We start from the raw sequence: 11,979 nt of genomic DNA, 5'->3' as shown, positions 1-11,979 counted from the left end.
CAGGAAATAATTTTCATGTAGTTACCTTGGGAGGTCCAAGCGTCCCCTTCATCACCATCATCATCATTATCCTTGCCTTATTCCCATGTGAATGGGATGGGCCACATGAATTCTGTGTCTCCATTGCTTTATATTACCCCCCATACCACCTACTATGTTTAATTTTTTAAAGTCTTTTCTAATAACTTCATCCCTCATTATTTTTGGTTGCCCTTTCCGTCTCTTACCTTTTATGGAAATTTAACTTCCTCTTCTCACTGGCACATCTATTATGTTGAATGTCAATGATTCTGATTTGATTTGCTTTGCGCAAAACAATTTGTTTCTACACACCATTAAATTAGAGTATGCTTCTTTTCTGTTGTATGTAATGGTTGAAAACTTAATATAGTATTTTGCATCTTAAGTTTTGAAGCTATAATTTTAAACATGAACTGCAATTTGATTGCTTTGACAAAAGTAAGATTTAAGCTTTCAAAGTATGACACAGCATTAATTCTAGGATGATGGACTTGATGATCATTTCCTATTCTTGTCTGATGGTTGTACAGGCTTATGTGCAGTTTTTAACCATTAATCTCACAGATGACCTCATTCACTCTAGAATAGCAGTTGATTTGTGGAGGTTTTCAAATAGTAGTGCATGGATTAAAATCGGAGAATCTTCTTTCTCCCTTTGCTGGAAGAGTTAATTACAGTTTCTCCTTTTGATCTTTGTTGGCACATAATTTACCAACATCTTTGATATCCTGCTGTCATCTAGAGTCTAAATATCATCCAGCACTAACTTTTATTTTCTTAATTGCACTTATTACTTATTCTGCCTCATATTGCCTTTTATCTATTTTGACTTGGACTTTTTTTTTTTGGAGTACACGTGTTGACTCGTTGAATTTCACCATCTGCTATACTTCTTTGTAAATATCCTCTCATATCTTCTCTTCTTGGTTAATTATTCATTCGCAACAACAAAAACTGATACTTACATGGTTATTTTTCTACCACACTGCACATCACACATTTCGACGTCCTGCCTTACACCTTTGTGGATGTCCTCTTCAATCTTCTATTTGTGGTAGAAAATATCTTCAGAATTACAAAAACTGATACTTTCTGTGCATCTAGATATCCATCGCCTGGTCTTTAATTCCTCCATTTCCATTCTTACATTTTCAGAGTTCAATCCAGAATCAAACCTGTTTTCCTAACCAAATGAAACTTTCACCAGTATAGTCTTCTTCAGAAAAATGGAGTGTAGACATGTCAATCACAGATTTTTCCATCACCAATACAACATTGACTTCCGAGGTTTTTGTTTCTGTTCTCTTCTCTGGCTGTCACTCATTCCTGAATAAATCATTCGAGTGATTGTTTTAGGATATTTAACGCCTGCTGTTGAACACATATAACAGAATATTATTTTGGTTAGGGGTTCTTTAAGTTTGTCAAGGAAAAAAGAGCTCGAAATTGAATCTCAACCATGCTCGTTTGTCATGACACATGAGTTATCTAAAGCAAGCTTCTATCTGAGCGGAGCTTGAGTAAATTGGACTTTAGTTTTTTTTCCTAGTTGGTACGCACACACACTTGTCTCTTCTGAGACTTGAACCCCTGACCTCCCTTTGGGAAGTAAGAGGGCTGATACCGGTAAATTGGACTTTAGTTGATCTTAAGATGTTTATGTAGCCTACTCTAAGCCATGATTATAAATTCAAGCGTGTCAAGAAATTATCAAGCTTGGCTTGTTTGTCTGACAAGGGATCACGAGCACTCTTAAGTGAACCTTTAACCAAATTGATCATGAGCCAAGTTCAAGAAGCTTTGTTCTTTGTGTAGCTACAATGATGGAGTTGAGCTGGTAGTATGCAGTATGAGTAAGCGGTGGTGGCAAAAAGTAGTCCAAGCATATGTTCAACATTGTGTTTCCCCTAGTATAACTGGCTACTTGTATGTTATAGCTTGAATATAGTAGGCATCTTCCTCAGTTCATTACTTCATTAGAAAGAGCTCTTCTCCCTTTTCTCCTTGAGCTAGGCTCTACAACAACAAAAATCTTCACCTGTTTACCTATCAATTTTCTACAGCCTTTGCTGCTTCCTCTAGGGCCATGGAAATAAAGAGTACCAAGAGCATGTTTTCTTTTTTAACACGGTCCTCCTAGATTCTTGGAGAAATTCCCTGATTATTATTGTTATTTAAATAAAACTCGTAACTTAAAATGTTGAAAGCATATGCAATTGGTTTTCTATTGTTAACGTTGTCATTACACCTTTTTAAATCCATGTTCTAGTATTATAGTTAAATATGAGATCATAGTACTGCTGGTATTATTGAGATCACAGTTTCAACCTCTGAAGTAGGTCAAATTTTAACTTATACTCCTAAACTCTAAAATGCATGATAAGCCAATCATATATAATACATTACCAAACTGGCTCTTAAAAGGACACTAAAACACATTCAAAGCTTTCTTCAAAATCCATAAGTGATGCTCATGTGTTTCCCGTAACAAAGCCATTTACGTATAATGCATTACCCAACTGGCTCTTAAAAGGACATTAAAACATATTTGAAGCTTTCTCTAATTTTTATCAGTGGTGGTCATGTGATGATTCAGAATGCAGCACACTGCCACTTTGTCTTTAAGAACATGTTCCCTGGCCACTCAGTAGTTTTATTTTATTTTATTCGGGTCTGGCACTTGCTCAGCGTCACTATCATTCTTCACGCTTTGCTGCTGCCTCTATTGCCATGAAAATGGAGACTACCAAGAGCAATTTTTTGAACATTCTTAACACGGTTCTCCTATATTCTTGGGGATAATAGTATTTATTTATTTATTTTGGATAGGAAATTTGAATGTCAATAGCTGAGAGCAACTGCAGTTGACTGATACAAATAAGCTGTTCATAGGAGATATAGTGCTATTATGTCGATGAACATATAATATCAACTGTCATAAAAGTTCATAGGAAATTTCTTTTGGAAGGACTATTGTTACATCTTCGTCATGGGTTCTGAGTATGACTGCCCCCCTCCCTCTCCTCCTCTTTTTAAGTACAATTTGAAACCATGTTCAAAATTTAACTCGAAAAACATTAAACTATTAAAAGTGTCCCCCTAAACTTTCAAGCGCATAATCTAATATCATTAATGAAAATTATTATTATTATTATTATTTGTAAATAAGAATTCATTAAAATCGTTCAGAAGGGGAACGCATCCCTGAGAAACAACAGAAGGCCAAATAGGGCCTCTAAACCCTAACAATTCCAAAATCTCTACAAGCTCATCCAATGATTTACAATTTCTTCCTAGAACCCAACAAAAAAGAGTGCTAAGAATGGAGAACTTCAACAACCCAATATGATTTTCCTTTCCTTTAAAGGATCTCCTTTTCTTTCAAGCCACAAACAATCAATGAAAATTTTGAAATTACCACCTTACATAAAACTTTTTATTATTAGGATGTTAACACTAAAAGCAATTTTCATTATTTTAGATACTTGGGATAAATATTCCAAACCGATGGGCAGATAGATTACAGTATTACTAGCAGGATTGGAGTAAAATGGACAAAATAGAGACAAGCTAGTGGTGCCCTATGTAATGAAAAATACCAAATAAATTAAAAGGGAAATTTTATAGAATGGATGTTAGGCCAGCTATCTTGTATGGGGCAGAGTGCTGGCTCTAAGAAGAAACAAGTAGCTGAAATGAGAATGCTGAGATGGATTATAGGGGTGACTGGAAGAGAGAAACTTACTAATCATAGTGTAAGGGACAAATTAGGAGTAGCACCTATTAGTGATAAAATAAGAGAAAGTGGGCTTAGGTGGTTGGACATATGCAATGTAGACATACTGATGCACCAGTGAAAAAAGAAAAAAATTAGTTTGCATAGAAGGTAAGCGGCAATGAGGCTGACCAAAACTAAAATGGAATCAAGTCGTTAAGAATGAATAGAGGAAATTTGACATGTAATAGAATGGAATGAAAAAAGAGAAGAAATTTGTTCGAACCGCAATTCATTTTCGGGTGAAGGCATGGTTGATGAGTCTTTCCTGTAATCCCTTACAAACAACTAAATCCAATAAATCCACATTGCTCACAATCATGGGATAACCACAGTTATCACATCATCCAACCTGTTATCTTCATCAGCATTGGCAGTGTTAATAACCACCATCACATCTTCAAAAGCAAATTCAAAAAAGGAACAATACTGACAACCTTTTTCTATTATATAGAAGTGATAAGAATCAAACCTTTAATCCCACCTCTGCCTGTGAGATGACAGGCAAACGCTTAATATTATTGTGCTACAATATCTTTGGTTACTAACATCAGTAACTAAACCAAGTGGACTAAACTACAATAGACCCCCGCCTCTATCAATCTCCGCACCCCCAAGAACTTTTAGAATATAGAAGTTATTGAAGAAGAGTTATTTTGGATAAATCAGGTCCATCATACTGAAACTTGGCTTGCTACAAAATCTATTTTAAGATTTCTTTCGTAATGATTTGCCTGATACTGTTACATGTTCTGTGATGGTGATAAAGGTCAAAATAAATTCCAAGATTCATGCATAGTTTTAGGATTATATAGGTATCATGCTTTTATTTAGTTCACCAATAGATTAGGTATAAAGGAAGCTTTTATGACTTCATGAAAGACCACTTCAGATGCGATTGCGGTTATATCCTTTTTAAGAGTCCTGTTCTAATTATTCTAATTCAACAGTTTCATATATTTCCGATTTGACTCAACTTGGTCCCGCATTATATGGAACAAGTCAATGTTTAGGTTACACAAACTATCATTGTTCTGAACTGGAAAGCATGTAGGAACAAGATGATCACTAATACCAAACCAAGGAAGTAAGTGGTGGATGAGAGTGATTTTTTTTATATTCCTAGCCAATCTATAAATTCTTTTTCTTGGGCAATCTCAACCACTGATTCATTATTTTGGATAGATTGAAACTCCTTGGCAAAATCTAAAGTGAAGTCACATCAATCTGTACTTCAGTTCCAGCTCCAATGATGCAAATTCCAAGCTCATTGGTCGTTATTCATTAACAATACAAGCTCAGTTGCTGGTGACAATGTATGGGGATTTTTTTGTCCTTGTTCATATTTTCCATGGTGTACTTAATGATCTTGAACGTTCAGTATCCAAGTTAGTATCCTTTACGTACAAGCCTGGTAGATTCTTATTCTACCGGGGTTAGGTGACTCTTAGAATTCTGAATTCTTTACCGGAACTTTTTTTCGTGAAGAAGTTTTCAATTCATTTGAAGTTTCTGTTCTATAGAAGTTTCGTTCCTTTTCTTTTCTTTTCCTTTTTATTGGAGTTTTTGCTTTTAATCCAATTGAAAATTTTCGTTGGGTTGCAAACCATCACATTTGGTCAGGGCACAAATCTCTCTCTCAAAAACAACCTGTTATGTAAAATATCTCGGTTCCAGTTTGATGCTTTGCATCATTTGACAATAACTTAAAAACTACATTTAGGTTTCTAGACATACTCATGTTCCATAGCCTTCCACTCACAACTTTATTTCAGTCTGTTGCACCCTTGAACAGGAAAAAGAAAAGGGCAAATAAATTAAATAAAAAATAAAAGAAGCACGATGATATCTGGAATCAGTATGACCAATTAATTATCCAACTGCTCTTGATTTTGTGGATACTTGGCTTTTGTTGGCAACTCTTGACAATGTTTCATATTGTTGCTTGTATGCAAAACAGCTGAAGGACATGGCTGAAAGGCTGCCTGTGGGAGCGGCTCGAAACATCAAATCATCTTCCTTTGCTTCCTTTGGCTGCAATCCCGCGCCCAGTGATGTTTCAAATGCTTCTACTGACCGATTGAATGGTCAAATAACTTGCCAAGAACCAGATTTAAATGGATCAAACAGCCAGTTGCTTTCTAATGGGTCAAGCACTGCCAGTACCCGCAGTTTGGGTCACAACAAACCAGGCCATGCAGAAGCTACAATAAGAAATGGGGGCAGAACAAAAGAAGGTGATTCTTGTAATGAAAGTGAATGGGTTGAGCAAGATGAGCCTGGTGTTTACATTACACTCACCTCGTTACCTGGAGGCGTCATAGATCTTAAGCGAGTTCGTTTCAGGTATGTTTTATCTAACAATAACCCAAATTCTTTTTTGCCTGTAATAATACATTTAAAATAAAACCCTTCGTTTCTCATGTAAATTTATGCTGCTGTGCATGAAATACTGGCTAAAAATTTCTACGGTGATCTTTTTGCTTGGTCTAACACCCCACTGCATCTTGACCTGGCTAGGCCATTGACCTGGTAAATTTTGGAGTAGGGTTTTCTAAGAAGTGGAAGAAAGACATTTAAATCAACCAAAATTTATCTCGTACTCATTATTTCCTTTTTATTCAATTTTTGATACAATGCAATTAAAGAATTCCGGAGTTTTGCTTTGTTGCTTGCTTATGAAGCCTTAGTAACTATTGATTGGCTGTGCCGACCACTAAAACGTAAAGTTATAAAAGTTCGCTCCAATAAAAGATAATGAGAGAACATTATCTTTACTCAAGTAAGAAATTTTTATATGAATTTGTTGTTCTAAATCAAAACTAAAAACATCTACAATGTTTGAATGCAGTCGGAAGCGATTTAGTGAGAAACAAGCAGAACAATGGTGGGCAGAGAACCGAACAAGAGTATACGAACAGTATAACGTGCGCATGGTTGACAAGTCAAGCGTGGGTGTTGCCAGTGAGGACTTGGCACATTGACATGTGGAAAAACATGTGTAAATGAAATGCTCCTTTTTTTTTTTGGTCGGTCTATGTTCCTGCTTCGGTTACAAGGAAAGATCATATTGATCGGTTAGGTTGGCTTTCATCTTATCAAGGGTTGAGGGAACCTAGTGTGTCATAAGAGCAGAGAGAAGTAGAGGGATTTGGTTTGGGTTTATATTCCTTTTTTTCCTTTTTCTTTTTTCATTTTTTCCCGAAATGTACCTCGTGTGGGGGTTGAGGGTGAGAAATGTAAATTCGTAGTAGATTGCTTGCTCTTGTTGAAAGCAGGTACCATGTAAATTCATAAGGAATGCATCTTTAGATCTATTCTTTTCTTTCTCCACTTTACTATTTCTCGTGTTTTACTGTTGGATTATTCTACTACCACCAATCATCAGTACTACAATAACTACAAGACTATAACCATGGTTTGTAGTGCGGTATCGGTCGCTGTCACGGTGTAACGAGATTGGCGAATATAGGTGTAAATTGGCCGAACCAGCTGATTCATGAAGGGTTTGTATGGCCGATATGGCGAGGCATGACTATTATTCCAGATTATCTTTAGATGTAACTTAGAAGAGATACAGGTGCAATGCATTTTCTTTGTTGTAGTTTTTAAGACTACGGTATTGCATGCTCAAAACTGCTATAAAGTTAATTATATAGTTTTTGTGAGACGACTAGTGAATTGATAAGATGGATGAATTGTATATTGAAGCTCCATTCCAGAGAGTTTTCTCAACTTTTTTAATATATGTTAAATTCGTGATGTTCACTTGGGGATATGACTCTTTGCTGAATGAGTGCATTTGATTTTTTTATTTTTTAACAAAAATGGTCTAGTAATTGGAGGACATCTCACCCGTACTAGCCGTACTATCCCTGACACGATTGAGATTTATGTCGTGAAATTGTGTACATATTCCATTTGTTTAGGGGTAAAATTTTTTTTAAAAATATATTTTTATTTTTTTATTGTTTGTCTGTCATATAATATTTATTAAGAAAAAAATATTAAAAACTAAGAAAAATAATTTACCCATTAACTTATTTTACACGTCTCACTTAATGGACTCAACCTAGATTTTTGTTATATATATATATATATATATCTTACCTGAAAAAGAAAAATATTTTAGATCCAAATAAATGGAGCCGATGCAAATGAAATTGTACCGATCCCTATACTTATATTCTTGTCATATTTCTTTTAATCTTGTTTGGTTGATTAATGAAAAAAATAAAAGAAAATAATGGTGTTGTAAATTAATCAAGTTTGGGAGAAGAAAGAAAAGGAAATGATTTAAATAAATTTACAAATATACCCTTTTACATTTATAAGACTAATATACAGGAAAGAAGTGTTGAGAATATATAAAAGATTGTGTTCAACGTCTTCGCCCTAATGGCGCATGGTATTTTGATAGTCTTTCTTTTTTTTATTTTATTTTATTTATTATTATTATTATTATTATTTAAAAAGGGGCAAAATTGGTATTGGAGAAAGAGTTTCATTAAACTTTGTGTCATTTTCTTTCCCTTCATCCCATTTTGGTGGGTGAGTCGATTATAGTGTGTGTAGAATCATATTTATAGAGAGAAATAAGACATAAAAGAGGAAGATAGAAATTGCAAAATGTGACAAAATGGGAAGAAAAAAGGGCAATATCGAATTTTTATATTTACTTTTTGTCAAAAAGTTATCAGAGGAGGTTATTTGTACATTTTTTTTAGAAAAATAGGGACTGAAATGCTCAAGTTTAAAAAGGAGGGATGCATTGTGTACAAAACCTATACTACAGGAGATTTTCTGCACTTAACCCTTTGCATAGTGTATGTAATATATACTGCAACCCATTTTTATATTCTCTTCCTATTCTTTTTATCTCTTCTTCTTATTTAAATTTATTATCATAGGTTTATGAATTCAATATGTTTAATTTTATGCATCGCTTTCAAAATATAAAAACATTTACAAAATAATGATAATTATAATGAAAAATATAACAATTTTGCTCGGTTTTATAGGAAGGAAGGAAAACAGGTGGAGGGAAGATAGGAGTGAAGAAACAAATTTCTTGGTAAAGAGGAGGCAAGAAGAGAAGAGAAAAGAGAGTGGATGAGTTATCCTTCTTCCTTTACAAATTTTTATCCCTCTAAATATGGACGGAAGAAGTGAAGAAAAAAAAAGCCAGACTATTATAAAATAAATTTAAATTACAATTTTTTCCTTGTAATTAACACTCACCTTTCTATTATCTCCTAACAAATAAAATAATATATTATTTGATTGTCTTTTCTTCCATTCAAAAAAAAAAAGAAAAAAAGGGAAGAATATAATCTCTTTCTTAGGATGTTTCATTAATCATTCTTCTATTATTTTCATCAAAATTTTTTCCATCCTACCAAACCGAACATTAATATTATTTTAGTTCTTATATTTATCAAGTATTTCTCTTTCTTAAATTACTTTTTTTATTAACATATTAGTTTATAATTATTTTTTTCCTACCTCAACAAGGACACGGCTTATTTGGCACACGGCTCAAATAGACTGTTTCGGTGAATTCCCCCAAAATGATGTAAGTCGGCGAGGGAAAAAAAAAAAACTTCTCAGTCCAACCTTAATTCCCTATCTATATATATGTATATATATATATATCTAGTAAGTCGCTTCTCATTTATTCTATTCCTAAATTCGTCTCTCTCTATTGATGGATATGGACGAAGTTGGTATCGCAAGAGCGACAGCTGTGCTTCTCAAAGGACTACAATCCGGCGACAGTGAAAGCCCCGACAACAACAGCGGCAACAGACATGTTCTTGAAGGTGGTTGGCAGAACTCGGGGCCGAAGCTAAGTAACGAACAACTACAATTTGTAAGCTTGGAGCGCAAGAAAATTGAGTTGGCCATGTCCCGAGCCACCACAACTGGTCGCTACTTCGATGAGGTGTTGACAGAGATCCGTACCTGATATTAGATATTGTATTGTTTACAAGATTTCATACATAGTGGATAAATAATTTAATTATTTATTTCAAAATAAAATATTATATAATAAATATTCCATTACATAAACTTCATAACAGTTTAAAAATAAAATAATGCAACATAAATTAAACACGTTCTTCACAAAAGCGGTTCCACAAATTTTCAATTAAATCTTTCCTCAACTGTGTATTTGTCTCTTTGCTGCGAATTTGGACTTGGCGAGAGTAAATGTGTGCTGCTAAGACTAATGGATTTGAATTAAAGTGGGAATCGAGATTGTCTCCCCCGGTGGCAAAGTTCATCTTCCAACATTGACATGACGCACATCTTCAATGATTATGTTGTGAAGGATAATGTACGTTTTCATTATAAGGCACAAGTCCCCTTTATCCCAAAAATGCACTGGTCCTTGCGTTATTGTCCACTTGCTCTGCAAGACCCCAAAAGCTCGTTCCACATCTTTCCTACAGGCCTCTTGTTTTTGAGTAGAAAGTTTTTCTTTTACTGTAATTGGGTGCGGGATAGTCTGCATCAAAGTTGCCTACTTAAGGTATATACCATCAGATAGGTAATACCCTATTGTATGGTAATGGTCATTCACAACGAAATTAACCGAAAGAATTTGGCTAGTAATGATACTGTAGAATACCGGATAATGATCCAGCACATTAATATCATTATGTGAACCGGCATTCCAAATAATGCATGCCAGATCCACAAATCTTTTGAGGCAATTGCCTCCAATATGAGCGTAGGCATATGAAAGCGTTCTTCGTGCGTGCCACGCCACGCCACCGGACAATTCTTCCACTCCCAGTGCATACAGTCGACAAAACCAAGCATACCTGGGAGTCCTCTCTCCTCCCTTTCTTGAAGTAGTCGTGCTATGTTGGCTTCGTTGGGTGGGCGCATGTACTCTTCCCTATACACACCAATAACAGCCTTACAAAATGTCATCCGAGTTTCAATGGCAGTGCTCTTGTCGATTTTAATATACTTGTCACAATGATCGCCTGCACAACCATATGTAAGTATACGTATTGCAGTTGTCATCTTTTGTATAGAAAACAACCCCAAACGACCTGTTGCATTCCTTTTTTGGATGAAGTAGTCGTCATAAGCTTTAACATCATTCAGGATACGAAGAAATAGTTCTCGTCGCATCCTGAATTGTCTGTGAAAGTACTCCAGTAGATATGTGCAATTTTCGCCAAAGTAGTCTTTCATTAGTTGACGGTGGCTTCCTTCTCGATCACGATGAATGTACTGCCTCTTACGCGATTTAAAAACTCACTCTACTATCTCTGGATTCACTGAATTCAAAATCTCGTGAAAGGCATCTTGATTACATTGAATCATCGAGTCAATAGGGTTATCTGATGAAGAAGATGAAGAATTAGAGCTTGACAAAGGAAAAAATCGTGATGCGGAAGCCATTGGAATTTTGAGATTGAAAGAGCTATGAGTTGATATTTTGTTAGAATAAGTTGAGATGAATGTAATGATGATGAGATGAACAAATGCTTATTTATATAACATAAAAAATATAGCCGTTAGGAAAATGTTAAAAAATAAATTTTATTTTAAATTTTAAAAATATTAAAATATTAATATTTTTGGAGAGCGAAAATGCACCATTGGAGTACATGCGATAGCTAAAATTTGGAAATTCTAAAATGCTGACGTGATTATGGGAAATGCTGACGTGACTATTGAAAAATGCTGACGTGGTAAATTCGGAGAGCTTAAATCCAGAGAGTCTATTGGAGATGCTCTTATGTTGTAGTGCAAGTTTGTAGTCTCTTCAATTTTATCTGTCTGCTTGTCTCTTCATATGCAAGACTTAATAGCATGTGATAGAGGTTGTTAGAGGGCTTGACTTAAATTGTTGGGATGTTCCTTAATAGCTTTCAGGTGTTTTCACTAATTGACGATCTAAAGAACCTCGTGTGACCTACCTCAACTTCCTGTCATGATTGAACTAGGATCCTCTCTTATAATGGAGATGTTTGGGTGTGTAGGCCTCGATTATTTGAAAATTCTAGTAACACGTTTGTCATGTCGGTAAAAATGGGCCCTACAACACTACCACTTTGATGATAATTCTCGAAGAATACAATTTGTCAGTTAGTTGACAAGGATAAGGGAGGTAGGTTAAGAAGGATAAACCTAACCTACTCAATCGACATTTTGGGTAA

General features: G+C 35.0%; 2 protein-coding genes across 2 annotated transcripts in view; one reads left to right on the top strand and one right to left on the bottom strand.

Moving 5' to 3' along the window:
- The window catches only part of LOC132311492 (PH, RCC1 and FYVE domains-containing protein 1-like), a 20,300-nt gene extending 12,834 nt beyond the window's left edge, over positions 1 to 7,466 (top strand). Inside the window, exons 8-9 of the mRNA XM_059809402.1 lie at positions 5,757 to 6,142; positions 6,648 to 7,466. Coding sequence (XP_059665385.1) covers positions 5,757 to 6,142; positions 6,648 to 6,780 — 519 coding nt within the window. The 3' untranslated portion in view covers positions 6,781 to 7,466. The remainder of the gene's footprint in view (positions 1 to 5,756; positions 6,143 to 6,647) is intronic.
- Positions 7,467 to 10,079: 2,613 nt separating this feature from the next.
- On the bottom strand, positions 10,080 to 11,008 carry LOC132314078 (uncharacterized). Its single transcript, XM_059812990.1, has 2 exons — positions 10,469 to 11,008; positions 10,080 to 10,322 (listed from the first exon to the last, which is right to left on the bottom strand). The coding sequence occupies exons 1-2, from the start codon at positions 11,006 to 11,008 to the stop codon at positions 10,080 to 10,082; spliced, it is 783 nt and encodes a 260-aa protein (XP_059668973.1).
- Positions 11,009 to 11,979: the final 971 nt, after the last annotated feature.

This window comes from Cornus florida, unplaced genomic scaffold (assembly GCF_030987335.1).
Source record: "Cornus florida cultivar Cherokee Brave unplaced genomic scaffold, ASM3098733v1 CherokeeBrave_3.0.0_Hap2_Chr06, whole genome shotgun sequence".
In the NCBI taxonomy this organism is placed as follows: domain Eukaryota; kingdom Viridiplantae; phylum Streptophyta; class Magnoliopsida; order Cornales; family Cornaceae; genus Cornus; species Cornus florida.
This window is presented reverse-complemented; position numbering and strand designations above follow the sequence as displayed.

Bases quoted from the DNA above. Each gene is read 5' to 3' on its own strand.
- LOC132314078 (XM_059812990.1), bottom strand. From the start codon at position 11,008: ATGAAAGACTACTTTGGCGAAAATTGCACATATCTACTGGAGTACTTT. The intron at 10,323-10,468 runs GTTCACATAATG...TACCTTAAGTAG, and splicing joins ATGCATTATTTGGAATGCCG to GCAACTTTGATGCAGACTAT.